Source organism: Hyaloscypha bicolor, assembly GCF_002865645.1.
Source record: "Hyaloscypha bicolor E unplaced genomic scaffold K444scaffold_17, whole genome shotgun sequence".
NCBI classification, from domain to species: Eukaryota; Fungi; Ascomycota; class Leotiomycetes; order Helotiales; family Hyaloscyphaceae; genus Hyaloscypha; species Hyaloscypha bicolor.
Window position 1 is genome coordinate 287,063 of NW_020194519.1, and position 15,684 is coordinate 302,746.

Sequence of the window (15,684 nt, forward strand, 5' to 3'; positions counted from 1 at the left end):
ACGGAAGGGAAAGAAGGGAAAACAGGGTGACAAGAAAACGATGGCCAAATGACCTACATCGTAGCAGTGGATATAAGAGTAAACCACTAAGCAATGATGCGACTCCTATTGCCCGAAGGTGAGAGTATTCAAGTGATGATTGCATTGAAAGGTCAATGGCAAAACATTTCCAGAACTTCTCAAGTCTTGCGAAAGAGAGTTACTTTTGTCCAAGAAAGTTTACGTTGCCTACCAAGCTCGAAAGAAATATGAAGTTGAGATTGCTATTGAGTTGCGATGGCGGGTTTTTCTTCCCCTGCCCCTCGTTATCTGTCATCTTGTAGACTTCTCTTGGGATATGTTATCATAGCTTTCTACTTTGTCATCTGAACCAATTCACAGGAGGCTTGCAAGCTGCCGCTCTGGGGACCCTATGCAGGATATAAAGTATAATAAAACTTTGAGTGTTCTCGCATCCGGAGAAGGAGGAAGGATTCTGCTCCTCGCGTAGGCTCTTTTGACTTATTACACAGCATTCCAATGCCAATTGGAAACTTGAAGCTGTCGTATCGCAGACTCACCGTGTAGGTCCTTCCTTGCAGTGTACAGCTACCTGTTTGATACATTGGTAGACTTTACTAGATTTTTGGTTGACTTATTAATGTACAACAAAAGTCTCCGCATCCCACCCAAACCACTTCTCCATCCGTTTACCCATCGATCTCAACATAATAGAGTCAATTTTAGCAACAGGATGAGGTTTGTGAAACACGATTTTGCCAGGCCACCCCCTTTCCCAATCATCAGGTTCAAAAATGACTGCTGAACCACTGCTCTGCCTTGCAGCAAAGCCCGCATCTGCCATTGCTGTGACGAAAGCGTCCCAATCAACAATCTTAGTAGTTAATCAGGACTCGAATTAAACATTCCGTTCAGAATTGTGTAATTCTGTTGCTTGATAGCTTTCCGTGGAGGTGCTTTCTCGCCTTTGATCTCAAGATTTTCGAGCTGGGGTAGCGAGATAGTTTCGTGTTGTTCAGGACGTCTCTTGGCTTTCTTGCGTTGTTCAGCGACTTGATTTGCTGGTTGAGGAATTGAGTTCCATTGTCCAGAATCTCCTTCTGTCAATCCACGAGCTGGAACGCTCCACGACTTTTCGATATCGTCCACAATTTTCTTCAGCTCTGAAGCAAATGCCTTAACCACACCTGGCTTTGATCTCGCTAATATGTAATATAAAGCGGTGTCCATATCTTCTTTGGCGACTTTGTGGAGTTTCATGCCCCTGATATTGACATTTCTCACCTTCGACCAAAACGCATCCATGGCATCTTGAATGGTATCGAATCGTCTCAGACACAGCGTGTCCGTTTTCTTCCTCCTTGTCCGGGTCCATCATCGGCAGAAAGGGAGTTGATAAGGGGTTCAATAAGAGCACCATTCTCCTCCAGTTGCTTGAGCATGAGTGCTTCGCTTTCTGGATTCCGTAGAAATCGGAATTGTCTCGAATTGCTAATTCTAATCAACTCATGAGTACTCGATTTGGGACCCGAGCCTGGTCGATGGAGGCGAGTCGCATACCGCATCTTCTTAAAGAGTCAATCTAGATTGTTCCGGGGTGAGTCATGACAATGACTTCAGCGAAAGTGCTTGGACAGACCTCATCAAGAGCAGCATAATTGGAAAGTTGCTCGTAAAGTTGCTCATCCATTCGCGCTCGTTCCTATTTGGAGCAGATGGCAAGATGTTCATCTAGAAATGCGATGACCATGCTGACATCAAACTTTATCCTGTCTTTTGGCGGTTCGACCAGATTGCTGATTGCCCAGTACAATGGCTCAGATTCGAAAAAATACCGTCCCAGAAAGCGTCCATTCGTTTTCCATGCCTCAGCCTCCACCTGACGTCCTTTCCACTAATTCCGCTGTAGTTGAATTCATAAAGATCTCGAAATCCGGAACGTTGAGGAAAGCTGTCTTGTAAGATCTTTTCCGCATTTTGAATTTGTTGAGAAAGAACCATTTCCAATGACTGAAGAGCCACATCGTATTCATATGGCAACGACCCTCCATGTCGAATTTGGTCGCGGAATTTGTTTCTTAGGGTCTGAGCAATTCCGAGTGTTAGCATGTCTTGATCCTCCGTGTCTGAGTAGAGTTGGAGTGGATAGAAGTTGAGTGTCCAGTATATCGCCGGAGCATATAGTTACAAAAAGCAGAATTTCAATGTTTCGGATCTTCCTGGAACTTTAGGAAAATAGATAGCTCCGATGTTCAAGAGCCCGTAGGACATCTGACAAGAGAAATCAGTGTTCGAAGGCTCATACCTGTAGATTTTCGCAATCTTCCAAGATCCACCTCCAGGAGGAGAAATTTGAATAATCGATCAAAATCTCTCCCATGGCTTGAAGGTGTAGTCACCCTCCATACAGCAGGTACCGGTGCGGGTCCGAAGCGGCTATAGTTTGGGGAATCCTTGTCCGTATTGCTCGGCCCACATGGTAATACATTTTCCCGGGAAAACCTTACGAGGGTAAAGTTCCCACTAGACCGAGGTGGAAGTGTATCAATATGTCTTACAATACAGGGCATCTCGTGGTGATGGGAACAACAGCTGTTCGCGTTCGTCTACAATCTCGCAAGGCTAGACCCGTAGCCTATTCACCTGTCCATGGCCTGGAGGATCGGTTCCAAAACACAGTTTTTTTGGAAGAAAGTAAGCAGTGGATTTCAAATGCATCGATCCATGTTGTGTTTGTGTGGCAATCCCGTAAGGTTGGGAAGGACTCGGGTCTGCTTCGACGTCGAGCCTTGGGTCAAGCTGCGGCTCTATCCCCAATCGAAAAAACGAATTACATGCTCAACTCCTAATCAAATACCAGAAGACCGCGAAATTGCCAGCCCCAGATACCGTGGCATTGGCATGCGCAGATCTCCTTGTGGGCGTAACCCGAAGTCTGCAGGTACACGGAAAGTCATCAGGAGATCCTGACCCCACCTGGCGGCACCACTTTTTACAGGTGGGATGGAAAAATGTAGAAAAGATATGTCTGTAACTTGTTATGCCAGGGAACACAATATACTGAAGCGGAGAGATAGGACAAAGGAAATCAGAAGTCAAATTGGCGCAGGTCTGTTCGAAATTTTATGCTGGGATCAGACGCAGCAGAGTCGAACTTCGCAATGTCGTTTCCACTAAGCAAATGACCATCGTCAAAAAGCTTATTGTATTCCGATTCAAACCATACAAGGTCCATGCATCCATCAAAGCTTGATACTCTTGACAAGACCAGACTTGATACCAGTCTTCTCGCCTCCATACCCACCCCTCTCCTCCCCGCCCTTGTACACGGCCCTCGTGCTAGCCAACTTCTTTTTCTTCTCCTCAAACTTCTTCCTCTTCTTCACTCTGGGATTTCTCACGTCCTTCTTCCGCTTGGGTGCCAAGCCCTTGTTCTTCTCAATCACATAGCCAATAGCACGCTTGCCGTCTTCGTCAACTTCACCCTCGACGATGCGGACCATAGCTCCTTCAGCCTTGGCTTTCTTGATTGCTTCAATTCGCTCCGTATTGTCTTGTTTCTTCTTCTTTGAGGTCTTGGCAACCATATCGTAGTATTCGTCTCCTTCGTCTCTCATCTGCTCCGCAACACCGTCTTCACCGTTATCGCTATCTCCACCAAGAGCGGCCCCGCCTCGGCCATACTCATCCAACTTCTTCCCTCGATTCTCAGCCTCTGCATTTAGTCTCGCCTGACGGTCGCGCAATCGTTCTCGGTGAGGCAGATCCGCATCACCACCAGCGTCCCTCCCAGCACCAGCCCGCTTGTTAGCCTTCTGCACGATCTGAGAAGTGTAGAATCGTAGACTCTTCCTCTTTTGGGCTTTCTCGGCAGCCGATTTGGCATCCATGCTCTCCTCTTCGCCGAAGTCAGAATCATCCTCAGCAACAGCGACCACTTTTGCCTCGCTGGGCGCCTTTCGCAATTTGGGGATCAAGCTTGACAAATCAGCCAATTCTTCTTCAGCTTCCGCGATCTGTTTCTCCCGCAGAGCATGAGCTTGTTTGGCTGCTTTGGCTTGGGCCCGCTCTTTCTTGCTCTTCTTCAACACTGGCACATCGATGGATTCGTTGGGGAAACTATTTGCCGCGGTTGTTTCAATTTCTTCCATAGACCCATCCTCTGACTTGATTTGGACCGGCGCAGGTGCTTTCAATGATTTGACCTTGGACCACAGTTCTCGGCACTGAAGCAGACTATCCATGACCGCGTGATCTCGTAGTTCTGCAGGATCAAGAGAACGCCCTTCAGTCTTCCCACCCTTCGCGGGAGATGTGAGGAGAGCGAAGTACATAGTCAAAGCCGCCATATAAGCCACCAGGGCTCTGCATTTAACAACCGTGTGCGAAGGACCTGATGCCTTCGACATTGCCTCGGTCTCAACTTGTTTTTGCAGATCTTGTAGAACCGGTTGTAATTGTAGAAATTCGTTTGCGAGAAATTCGAACTCGGGATATCGTGTCTGCAGGATTCTCAATCGTTCCTCTGGTGTCATATCTGGTGTAATCTCAACGTCCTTTAGGACCTCGGTCACCACATCACCGCCTTCTTCGTCGTTCCCAGCGTCGAGCCAATCGCTCTCATCGAATCCAAAGTCTGCCTCTGACATCTTTTGTAGTTTCTTCTGCTGCAATCGCTTTGCCTCAGCCTCTTCTTCGAGAGCATCTGCCTCCGTCTCGACTTGATCATTGTTGTAGTAGTCCTTCTTCGACGTTCCCCATCCTTCAGCATCTTCGTCTTCTTCCTCGGCAACCTCGTCTTCGGATGATTCTGCAACATTACGGTTTCGGGGAGGCGCTTCGTTTTGTTCTTCGTCCCCGTCGTCCTCGCTCTCGGAGTAGCCTAAGACTTCTTCGTCGGAGGGTTCGAGGAGGGCGTCTTGAGGTTTATTAGTAGGGAATGACTACTTGCAAAAAGGCAAAACATGCCTTGTTCTTGCCATTTCTTCCTCCTCTTCGCATCTGGTCCAGCATCCAGCATCACCTTGTCACGATTGATGTGAAATTCGTCCTCAGAATCGGCGACATCTTCGTAGGTGGTAATCGGCCCCATCTTCCCACCCTTGGATTGACCCCAACCTTTCTCTTCACCTGACGCAGCAGGGCGGCCCGAGGCCTTTCTCTTCTTCGCCATTGTGGTTGATGATGCGAAGTTGGTATGTCTCGTAGAAAAGTCCGGAGTACCTCGATATCGAAAAATTTCTCGTTATCTTAGCGGCTCGGCTCGGAAAAACCACACCCGAGCCCCTCGCTTACTGATTTGCCCCCCTATTTTCACACGATTTGCATCAGGTGGAATAAATTTTCTATTTTGATACAAAGTACATCGAAAATACCAAAGAGTGCACCACCAGAGTGAATGACGATTTCAATTGCTATGTTCAACAATTTAGCCTACAAATGAGGCATGTGTGCAGCCTCGGTGAATCACCTGGGCCAAAGTCATTTTATTTCTTTGTCGAACTCTTTGTTCGCCTTCCTGAAAGCAAAATCTTACTTTCGAAGAACATACCCAAGTTGTACCTTAAAGAAACACAAACCGAACATTCTCCTTCCTCCAAAACACAAGCTATCATCCACGACCCCCAAACCTCAATCCCCACAGAGCGAGATCTCCAACCCGCAACAAGCGACTCTACCTCGAGAAACTTACACAATGTGTCTGCGAACATGGGCAGTGTGCAATCATATCGATTGCACTGCACGTACTGGTCTATACAAGCTGATAAAGTGTCCATACTTCGACGAACAGACCAAGATCTGTAGTGGGAAGGAGACGGAGTCTCCTAAATTGCTCAACGGTGATATTCCTTACCTGGACTGCGCCATAAAAGGTGCGGCTGCTAAGAGGGAGGCTACTGAGGGAGAGAAATTGGAGACTAAGACGACAAAGAAGGCTAAGTAGGGAAGTATGTTCAAGAAGAAGTTACTGTGGTAAGTCTATCGTAGAGTTCGCCCTTGCAATCATTAACAAATAGCACAGGGGCTGCTGATAGCTACATGCCCTAGTGGCATGGCAATGCATCTTATGGCTATTCTCGAGTTTTTATTGGAGGAAATTCACATCGTTGGAGCCTGGAATTGGCGTCAAGCCACATTTTGGGATCCGGAACAGGTTCTGCGTGGAGTATTTCAATCGTCGTCACTTCCACACAGCAGAGCATTCTCATATTGGATAATCTGCTAGTACCAAGTCCGTACGCGATATTCTCCCAAAACCTTTTGCCACTGTCTAATTATGCACTATGAGTATGTCATCAATAGCCATTGTAATTCCTCAACATAGTGCTGTCCCAGACCTCCTTTGTCTTTTCCTAATAAGTTTATTCACTACATAGAACAATTGAAAAGTATTTCTAAATGCTGTTCTTTGTTTCTGCTTCCATGTATATTTCGAGTAACGGGTTCTTTCTTCCATGCCTATATTCCCGCATCTCTATAGCCTTGTTAAATCCCCCAAGCTACCGAGTCCTCATTCATGATGTGCCAACGCATCCATGATATCTGCAAGATCTGCAAGCTGCCAAAATCCCGTAATTTCAAAGAATGCACTGAAAGAGCGGTACTCGAGAGTCCACCTTTAAAGCACGAGGTTACTAATGTGTTTACAAAGCGACAGGTTATTTGTAGACAATGTTTAGATAGGGAGAGGGAAGTGGTGAGGTTAATGAATTGTGGTCTACAGAGTCTACCACCAATCTTCAGAAGATAACTAGTCTCAATACTGAAATGTCACCAAATAAAGAACCTTAACAACAATCTTAGAATATTCAAAGTATTGACGAATAAGCTTTGACCTCAAGATGCCGACAATATGACCTCTCTCTGAAAAGGAGATTTGTATACATGCAAATAATTTCGGCCTCTCGCTGCTGAGTGCTAACTTCTGGAGTACATCACAAGTTCTTCCATAACAGTCCAAATTATCACTTTATCTCCTCATTCGAGCTTTCCCTCGACGCCTCGGCGACCGTAGTCTTCCCAGCACCCTTTCCTGCAACCTCACTCGTCTCCGCAGCACCATCAGCCCCCTCCCCCTTAAACTTCAAATCACTCAACCCATACACAACCAAAAATATAATCCCCACCACAGCTGAAACACAGCTGAACACTAATGCAACAATACCTCTCGCCGTGAAGCCTGCAGGCAGCCACCCCACTTGTTTATTCTGGCCCTTCAAATCCAGATAATCCTCTGTATTCGCGGCAGCGTTACCTTCAGTTGGGATTCCGCCAGCTTTACAAACATCGTAGTGGTTCTGAGGGATGTTGAGCCGCTCTTGCATTTGCGTTGGTGCTTCGATGAAGAGCAGGCCGAGACCTTGCGAGAGATGCCAGTCGATGTGGCAGTGGAACATCCAGACACCCGGATTATCTGCCACGAAACGAATGACAAAATATCCTTGTGGGGGCAATACAAACGTATCTCTTCGAGCAGGGTATTGCGGGAACGCGGTGTGGTTTGCCTCATCATAAGGTACTGGGTCGCCGTCTGCATAGTCGTAGAATGTGGCGCCGTAAGCGGGTGCGCGGTCGATGACTTGGAATGCATGGCCGTGCAAGTGGAAGGGGTGCGAACCGCCGTCGTTGTTATTGAGAATTACTTGCACAACGTCGTTGTGCTCGAGAACGAGGGGGTGGGTGAACTCGCCGTAGACGAGAGAGTTGGTGGAGAGGTCGCCGGAGGACATGACGGAGAAGATGGTGGGGACCTTGGCGGCGGTGTAAGAGATATTGTTGAGGAGTGCGTAGCCAGCACCGTTGCCAAGGTTCTCCATATTAACGCTCAGCTCGAGGGTGTAGTCTGGTTCTGGTAGGAGCGGCATCCGGTCGTGTGGGATCAGAGTGATGTCGTCAAAAGGATTGAGCTGTGTGGCATCGTCGACGGTCATTACCGCTTGAGGATGGTCCGCATCGGCATTGTATTGCAGCCAATTGGTTTGGTTGAGCTTCAGGTCTGACGGAATGCCGTCGAGAAGAGCGGAATCCGCAACAGTGACAATGGGATAATTCTTGTCCGTCGTGTTCTTGGTTGTCAGAAGAATAGCATAACGCTGGGCGATGGCAAGGTAGAGAGTATCCGCTTCAGTTGGTTCTGTATATATCCCATCGATCTCGACAATTGTGAAAGTGTGGTCTTCGATGTAGAAGTACTGAGCAACAAAGGCGCCAATGTTGATCAGCCTGATGAGATACGTTGTATTTGGCTTGACCATGATATTTGAGTTGAGAGTGTCGTTGAACAGGAAAGCTTGCGGGATTGGCTCGGCTCCAGTTGGGTTGTACACTGACAAAAAGTCTGGAGCGATTCCCTCGACTAATTCATGGTACCAGTCGCTCATAGTCACCGTAAATTCCTCCTCGTATTGATCATAGAAGTAGGACTCAGTGTCGTGAACGATCAAAGCTTGTCGATATCCATCGGGGTAACAATAGTCGGCATGGCAATGATACCAGTAAGTTCCGTTTTGATTGACAGTAAAGTTGTAGACGAAATCTGCTCCAGGAGGAATCGGACATTGGGTCACCATGATGGGGCCGTCCATTTCGTTCGTACCGTTTTGATACATCCCGTGGAAATGGATTGAAGCGTTCTTGTCTCCGAGCCCATTGTGCATGTTAACAACCAATTGATCCCCCTTCTCGACCTCTATTATTGGTAGTGGCCACTGATTATTCACACCTATGACTTTTCTCTCTGTCAATCCATCAGGGTTGGCGGTAACCCAGGTGACGTTGAAGTCATATGTGACTGTCTTTGCTGTAGAATAGCCGAAAAATAGCAACACCATAGCTGCCAATAGGGCTGCATGAGGGAGTATTGCCATTTTGTGTGAATTGTTGAGGGGCATAAAACAGAGGATGGTGGGGTTGAAGATCGTCTTGATAGCAGCAGAATACCAGCAACGAATGCGGATGCGGCCTCTGAAGAGAGTTCTGCTCCGCAGAAGATATTTGGACCCCGTGAATTGCGAGCACGAGTTGGCCGTGAAGATGGCACCGGGGACGTTTCTCTTCAAGGAAACAGCGTTATTTCCTGCCGTGCCAGCATGACGGGTGTGTGGAGGAATGCGCTTTCCCACGGTACCCGAGCCCGCCTATGATCCGTCCCATGGTACCACTAACAGAGCCCAAGCCTCCACATGGCAGCAATCGGATGATCAGATAACGAAGAAAAGTTCTTTCAACGGCCTGAATAAGTGGTCGCCGATGTCGGTACAAGGGTCGATTGGATTACTTCAGTGCTAGTGAGCGCGTGTCAGGGATGTGAGTGGGACTCGTTTGTTATCAGATCTTTCCCGAGTGGGGAGCTAGGGTCAAATCAGCAGGGTTAGATGCAGGGCCAAGAGGGCCAAGGAGTTCCCTCCTGAAGCGTCAGGCTAGGCCGGAACAGCGCTGCGGTACCCACCTCAGTCGTGTTGTCGGCTCCTCAAGGGAGGAGGAACCTTTTATACCATCTGCGTCGACTGTCCCCCCCGTTAAACTCAACTACCACATTCTACTCCTTCTGCGAACCGTCGCCATGCCAAACGTATTTGCTCCGTCGGTGTTCTTTATTGTTTTTCGAGAGGTTCTCGAGGCAGTCATCATTGTTTCCGTGCTTCTATCTTTCCTGAAGCAATGCCTCGGCCAACCAGACCAAGACCAAAAGATCTACAAACGACTGGTACGACAAGTATGGTTTGGGTCATTATCAGGAGTTTTCGTCTGCCTGGTTATCGGTGGTGCGTTCATTGGAGTCTTCTACGGCGTCGGCAAAGACATCTGGTCAAAATCAGAGGATCTCTGGGAGGGCATATTCTACCTCATTGCCACAGTCATCATCACAGTCATGGGTCTTGCGCTTCTGAGGGTCAATAAAATGAAGGAGAAGTGGAGGCTCAAGATTGCACACGCTCTTGTCGACAAGGCGAAGCACCATAATGCCAAATCCTGGCTCGGTGCTTGGGGGAAAAGGAATGCTCTGTTCATACTTCCGTTCATCACGACAATGCGGGAAGGAGTCGAAGCAGTAGTGTTCGTTGGAGGAGTATCTCTCGGCTTGCCAGCTACAGAATTTCCGCTGCCAGTCATAACTGGCTTACTGGCCGGTTTGCTGATTGGGTACCTCATCTACCGGGGCGGAAACGTCCTGTCCATCCAACTATTCCTCATCGCCTCCACCAGCGTTCTGTACCTCATTGCAGCGGGCATGTTCTCAAAGGCTATTTGGAGCTTGCAATTCCACACCTTCGCTCAGAAAGTCGGCAGTGACGTGGCAGAGCAAGGATCCGGGCCAGGCTCATACGACATCACGCAGAGTGTCTGGCATGTCAACTGCTGCAGTCCGCAAACCGACCACGGGTGGGACGTCTTCTATGCCCTTCTAGGCTGGCAAAACTCGGCCACCTATGGCTCTGTCATTTCTTACAATGTTTACTGGATTGGTATCATGGTTGCAGTGTCATGCCTATTGTATGAGGAGCGCACTGGTTCACTACCGCTGAAAACCCAGACCCTGGCAACATTAGCGAAGGTTCCTGGGCTCAAAGGTTGGGCGAAGAAGAAGCAAGCAATATCGGCGGAGGAACGAGCTGGAATTGTTCGCCAAGGTCAAGCTCACTTGGCTGGTGGAGTTTTCCATGATTCTGACGGTTCGTTGTCGGAGGACAACCGACAGCTAGCAAAGTAGCTGGCTCCCAATGATGTGAGGCCGATAGGAATAGTGAAGAGGTTGATTTGATCTTTCTTACAAGGTGGTACAGGTGGGGAAATTGGCGTTAAGAGGTTCTAGCATATTGAATTCTTAATTTGATGAAATCAGATAGCAGTTTCAACACCGATCCGTTGATCTCTCCGACTTTTGTCAATTTGACAGAAAAGGATGCCAAGAAGATTTCAGAACGTAGTGTGCCTCGAATCGGCCACCCAGACGGCGGGGCTCCCTGGCGAACGAAGTAATTAATCCCTCAATATTAATGTGGATTGTGGTGTGATGCTGGTTTGGGGCTATCGACGGCCGCCAACCAGGACGACCAGCCACCTAGCCTGTTGATCCGACACACCCGCCCATCGCTAAGAGCGGATCTGATAACCTACACGGACCCCGCTCCATGCGAACTACCCTTGCAAAACCTTCCCCATTCGCAGGAAAGAGTTTTCACTTTTCACACCACAGCCTCGGGAAAGAGTTTCTCCTAACAACCATCCCAGGCACATCAAAGTTTCCAGCCGCCCAATTTATTCGCCCGCGTATGGAGTTTCTCCATAATTTAGTCTTTTCTTATTATTTCTTGGCTTCTTGAGCACCAATTGAAATTCCTCCTTTCCGCTTTCGACGTGTCATTCGGCTCAGGTGAAAGCTTATATTTCGCCAAGTCGGTCTCGGCAAAGACGCTCCTTATAGTAAAAAGCAAAAAAGCCTTGAGACAGACAACATCTAGGGCGGAAAATCTGATATACCCTGCTGTGTTATCAGTAAATCTGACATACCTTCTCCACCCGCCGCATTAAGCTGGCCAATTAATTAATACGATGAACCTTACAGGCTCCACAGCCTGTAGGAAGAGTAAGTTTAGCAATATTCATAGGGCCTGTACGCTATATTTGGGCCCCGGAAAGCCTGCAAGGCCCTATAGTTATAGTGCTTCCCTCGCTGCCAGGCAATACTTATAGCTGCAACCTCTATAGCTATTCCCAATCCTTAAAATCTATAGAAATTTAATAAAAACCTCACTAGCAGTATATTTAAATCGTGAAAATGAAATAAATGAGTAATAGATAGAAGTATATAAAGTCTATAATATATATAGATCGTAATTAAATTAAAATCGCGATGACCTCGCTAAAAAGTTGCAGAGTTGAGGGTATTCAGGGTACTTTAGGGGGGCGATGGCGACAGCGATAGCGACGTCAATAGCGAAGTTAATAGGGACGTTAATGGCTTTGGAGTTCCCATTGACTAATTGGTCAGCTTAATGCGGCGGGTGGAGGGTATGTCAGATTTACTGATAACACAGCAGGGTATATCAGATTTTCCGCCCAACATCATCTAGAAAGATACCCACAGCTCAAGAAATGGGGCCAAAGTGGGTCTCGCCACGTACTGCCGCCAAGCTGCACTTCTAACCAATGATCCCCAACACATCAAAGTGCTTGTCTTGCTTTTTCCGACGACCGCCCAGAGAAGCAAACCCGCCAAGCTGTAGATCAGTCCACAAGTCGTGTGATCTCCGTTGACATCTTTCTTTGTAAGCCCTCTTTCCCGGCAGCAGCCCGATGGAACCCCACTAATCTTATCAGATCCTGCCCCTGTACTTTTTCGCGCAACTATCCCGCCTCCTCGAAGCCTATCAGAAACCTTTGCGCGATTTGGGCGCAAATGGTGTGCTTTGACAAACGCCCGATGTTTCAAAACATTTTCGTGGCGGGGGTAGGAGGCGTAGGATTTGACAAGGATTCACGTAATCTTATCTGATCCCATCTTATCAGATGCAAAATATGCGAGGGGCAGCCTCCGATCATCGGGGACTCGGTATTGCCTTCCCGAAGGAAATTTGAGAAAGTTTTGTTGTTTAACGAACCCAAGTTGAGGTGTTGGAACGGATGAGCCAACGTCGACTGACGTCAACCTCGGGAGATCTTGTTTTCTATCGGCTTTCAAAGTCTCCAGCAAGTCGTAATTCTGAGATACAATTGTTTGAGCTTTAGGTCGTCCTTGAAATTCCATAGCTGTCGACGTCTTATGCTTTTGAGGTTGTTCCTTCCATTGCGCTATCTTCACATGATCTCCTTCACAGGCCACCTTCCGGGGCTCGTCTGGATTATAGCAAGTCAATTCAGCTTCCACTTAGTCATGAATTGATTTTTGATCCTACCATCTTTCTGATCTCTGCTTGAACGGTTTCTCTCGCTGGTTGGAACGCACAAGGGTCTCATCGCCGAATATGTCAGGAAGCAGGGAAGTGCGATGGAACAGTGTTGTTTGCATTCTGTGAATCACACGTGAGCTGGCGAAAACCCTTTGGAGAACCTTTGTGTTTACATACATCGATGATCAACTGCATGTAGTGGAATGAACTTACCAAATTGATATCACGTGCAATGACTACTTTCTCGGCTTTATAATTGCGGCTAGCTCAGCCCCTTTTGCTGTAAATGAGATCTTTTTGTGGAGGCACCTCTTTTGGCTTGTCAGTACCGATTGGATAAACCTTGTCAAAGGGCCGTTAAATCGCAATCCCAAGGACCGACTTGGAGCAACTGATGGCGCGGGAGACTTGAAACGACATGCTTTCTTTTCTGGTATCAATTGGGATGCTCTTGCTGAAAAGACCGCCAATCCACCGTTCAACCCGCCCGCTGGCGAAAGCTGAATGGGGTTCCCCTCGGTTTGATCCTGACCACATCGTTCTTGGCTATGCGCCTTCTCTGACTAACAGAGCGGCTGACTGGTCTTACATCGACTCCTGCTGCGCTTGGCATGCAAGTCAATTTCAACGGATTCACATTTATTGATGAGAGGGTTTTGGATTGATATGCTCAACGGTATGGTGCCGTTGATGAAGAGAAGGAGTAAGGCAGTGATGGGAGAGAACCATAGAAATTAACAAATATACCGTAGGATTTGACATGTGAAACTTTGCACATGAGCTGTCTTGAGGAGTTCTTAAAAATGAAGAAATGGATGAAATAATGCCAAACATCATATGCATAAAACATCACCATTTCAATTCTCCGACATTGGCAAATAATACAACCAGTTAATGACGCAGAGATATCTGGTGCCCCTAGTCAGTCTACAGAACCGTGACGAAAGATAATTGAGCATGCCATCGTGGTTGAGAGCAAGCTTGGAAAATAGTTCCAGTCCATCTTCAGTAACCTGAGTAGGGGTAACCAGGAGAGGAACGAAAGGTACAAAATCTCTCTCAACGAATTCCGGGAAAACTGGACCCATGAAAATATTGTGCACTGCAGAAAAAGTGGATTCAATGCAAGCCAGGTAAAATGAAGTCATATTCTTGACAGACATAAACAAAACGTTTGAAACTCGCAAAACTACATTAGACATGCTTATTGAAATGCTATAAAAGAGCCCCTGGTTTATCTTCGGTCATTCTCTCTTGATTGCTGCATCAACTTCTACCAGCTGAGCACGGTAGGCATGATTTCTCATATGGCGAGGAGGCGAAGTTTTTGAAACTTAACTCGAAGAGATTCTTGGAGAGTGAATATGTTACATCGATCTTCTGCCCGATTCAGCCTTGATTCATTCACCGTAGCTCCTGGTTTCCAGGAATACTTTCCATGATATTTCAACTGATCGTGTCCTCCTCATCCGCACGCACTTCTCTCTTGGATGTTATTCATGGCAGTGATCTTCTAAACCAGTGCCAGTTTTCCATAAATCACTCAGCTATGGAAGTAAACACGCTCAAATATATAAGCCCTACTTTTTCCTCCGTTCCTCATCTGAAATTCAAGAACAGACACATCCTTTTTAAACTCAAGACTTCAGAAGCATCAACATCGACGCAAATTTACAGGGAGAACATTGGACACGATCTTCAACCCCCGTCCTACATTAAACTTCACAACCCTCACTTGTCAGCATGACCCACATAAGACTTATTGGGGGAGGGGGATGCAGAATGTTGGGTGAGTACCCCTTCGCCGAAGGAACCTTTAAACTCTGTTGGAAAGCCAAATACCTGGACGGGTTTCGTCGCGGGGAGACCGCCATCATCAAACAATTCAAGGAAGGTTGCGTCTACGAAGAGTATTACTTCAATGAAGAAATGATCATCATTGGGGTCACGGAGAAGATCGCCAAGGCATTTAATAAAGCCAAAATTCTCGGCGGCGACAGGCTCGTGAGAGTTTCTAGGCCAGTTATAGCGACAAGTGGGAATACAGGTGCTAAAGCTCTAGTTGAGCCGTACATCGATATGTTCGAGAAGTTCAACAGCAACAGTGGATGGGTGAATACAGATTGTGATGAATCGGGCGATGCAATGCAGGCCCTGAGTCACTTCTCATATCATGAATCGGATGGGGAGTACGTGCTTTGCGATTTGCAGGGTGGCGCATATCGAGATGAATTGTAAGTCTCTGTTTTAAAACTAAGAGCACAGTTGGCTAATTATATGTAGCGTCTTGACAGATCCTATTGTCTTGACTAAAAAAGGGAATTTGGGACCAGGAGATTTAGGAAAGGAAGGTATGAAATCTTTCTTTCAGAAACATCAATGCAATCGGTATTGCAAAAGTCACTGGATAACACCCAGTGGGGGAGGTCGAAGTCGTATTTCTAGCAAAAAGGGCACGGCCTATGATCTGGGATCAGACCCCAGCCGCAATCCTTTGTCTAGGTGGTATTCGTAGTATTGAGGAAAGAGAGAAACGGTGGGTTTAGACCTAGAAATTGGACCTCTTGTTACTTTCAGATAATCCGGAAGTTAAGAGATGCAAGAGGATAAATAAAGTTGCATGGCTTTCGTCGATTCTATCTGCAGTAGTGCTATTGAAATAAAATATTATAACTTTTCATTATATTAATAATATACTTTTCATTATATATATATAAAATATTATTAAGCTCTTTCTTTACAAATTTATTCTTTTAAACCTTACTTATATTTATAACATTTTCTTAAGCTTTAT

The 15,684-nt window shown here is 46.9% G+C and overlaps 5 protein-coding genes across 5 annotated transcripts; 2 read left to right on the top strand and 3 right to left on the bottom strand.

Annotated features, from left to right (window-relative positions):
• Nucleotides 1-1,346: 1,346 nt before the first annotated feature.
• K444DRAFT_608369 (uncharacterized protein) lies at nucleotides 1,347-2,727 on the bottom strand. Its single transcript, XM_024879371.1, has 2 exons — nucleotides 2,306-2,727; nucleotides 1,347-2,085 (listed from the first exon to the last, which is right to left on the bottom strand). Exons 1-2 carry the CDS (start codon nucleotides 2,378-2,380, stop codon nucleotides 1,765-1,767), a joined length of 396 nt encoding a protein of 131 aa, XP_024741578.1. The 5' UTR covers nucleotides 2,381-2,727; the 3' UTR covers nucleotides 1,347-1,764.
• A 260-nt stretch (nucleotides 2,728-2,987) lies between these two features.
• On the bottom strand, nucleotides 2,988-5,187 carry K444DRAFT_608370 (uncharacterized protein). Its single transcript, XM_024879372.1, has 2 exons — nucleotides 4,969-5,187; nucleotides 2,988-4,918 (listed from the first exon to the last, which is right to left on the bottom strand). Exons 1-2 carry the CDS (start codon nucleotides 5,171-5,173, stop codon nucleotides 3,243-3,245), a joined length of 1,881 nt encoding a protein of 626 aa, XP_024741579.1. The 5' UTR covers nucleotides 5,174-5,187; the 3' UTR covers nucleotides 2,988-3,242.
• Nucleotides 5,188-6,718: 1,531 nt separating this feature from the next.
• On the bottom strand, nucleotides 6,719-9,184 carry K444DRAFT_650414 (multicopper oxidase; the record flags this gene model as incomplete). The annotated part of the gene is made up of 2 exons (XM_024885633.1): nucleotides 6,719-8,845; nucleotides 9,166-9,184. 2 exons carry the CDS (start codon nucleotides 9,182-9,184, stop codon nucleotides 6,966-6,968), a joined length of 1,899 nt encoding a protein of 632 aa, XP_024741580.1. The 3' UTR covers nucleotides 6,719-6,965.
• Nucleotides 9,185-9,506: 322 nt separating this feature from the next.
• K444DRAFT_608372 (high-affinity iron permease-like protein) lies at nucleotides 9,507-10,879 on the top strand. The gene has a single exon (XM_024879373.1). It carries the CDS (start codon nucleotides 9,563-9,565, stop codon nucleotides 10,709-10,711), a length of 1,149 nt encoding a protein of 382 aa, XP_024741581.1. The 5' UTR covers nucleotides 9,507-9,562; the 3' UTR covers nucleotides 10,712-10,879.
• A 3,793-nt stretch (nucleotides 10,880-14,672) lies between these two features.
• Nucleotides 14,673-15,405, top strand: K444DRAFT_520274 (kinase-like protein; the record flags this gene model as incomplete). Its single annotated transcript, XM_024874035.1, has 2 exons — nucleotides 14,673-15,124; nucleotides 15,174-15,405. 2 exons carry the CDS (start codon nucleotides 14,673-14,675, stop codon nucleotides 15,403-15,405), a joined length of 684 nt encoding a protein of 227 aa, XP_024741582.1.
• Between the last annotated feature and the right edge of the window lie 279 nt (nucleotides 15,406-15,684).

Coding starts and splice junctions, on each gene's coding strand:
- K444DRAFT_608369 (XM_024879371.1), bottom strand. CDS start 2,380: ATGGGAGAGATTTTGATCGATTATTCAAATTTCTCCTCCTGGAGGTGG. Junction 2,086..2,305: donor AAGATTGCGAAAATCTACAG/GTATGAGCCTTC, acceptor GGAATTGCTCAG/ACCCTAAGAAACAAATTCCG.
- K444DRAFT_608370 (XM_024879372.1), bottom strand. CDS start 5,173: ATGGCGAAGAAGAGAAAGGCCTCGGGCCGCCCTGCTGCGTCAGGTGAA. Junction 4,919..4,968: donor GAAGAAATGGCAAGAACAAG/GCATGTTTTGCC, acceptor ATAAACCTCAAG/ACGCCCTCCTCGAACCCTCC.
- K444DRAFT_608372 (XM_024879373.1), top strand. CDS start 9,563: ATGCCAAACGTATTTGCTCCGTCGGTGTTCTTTATTGTTTTTCGAGAG.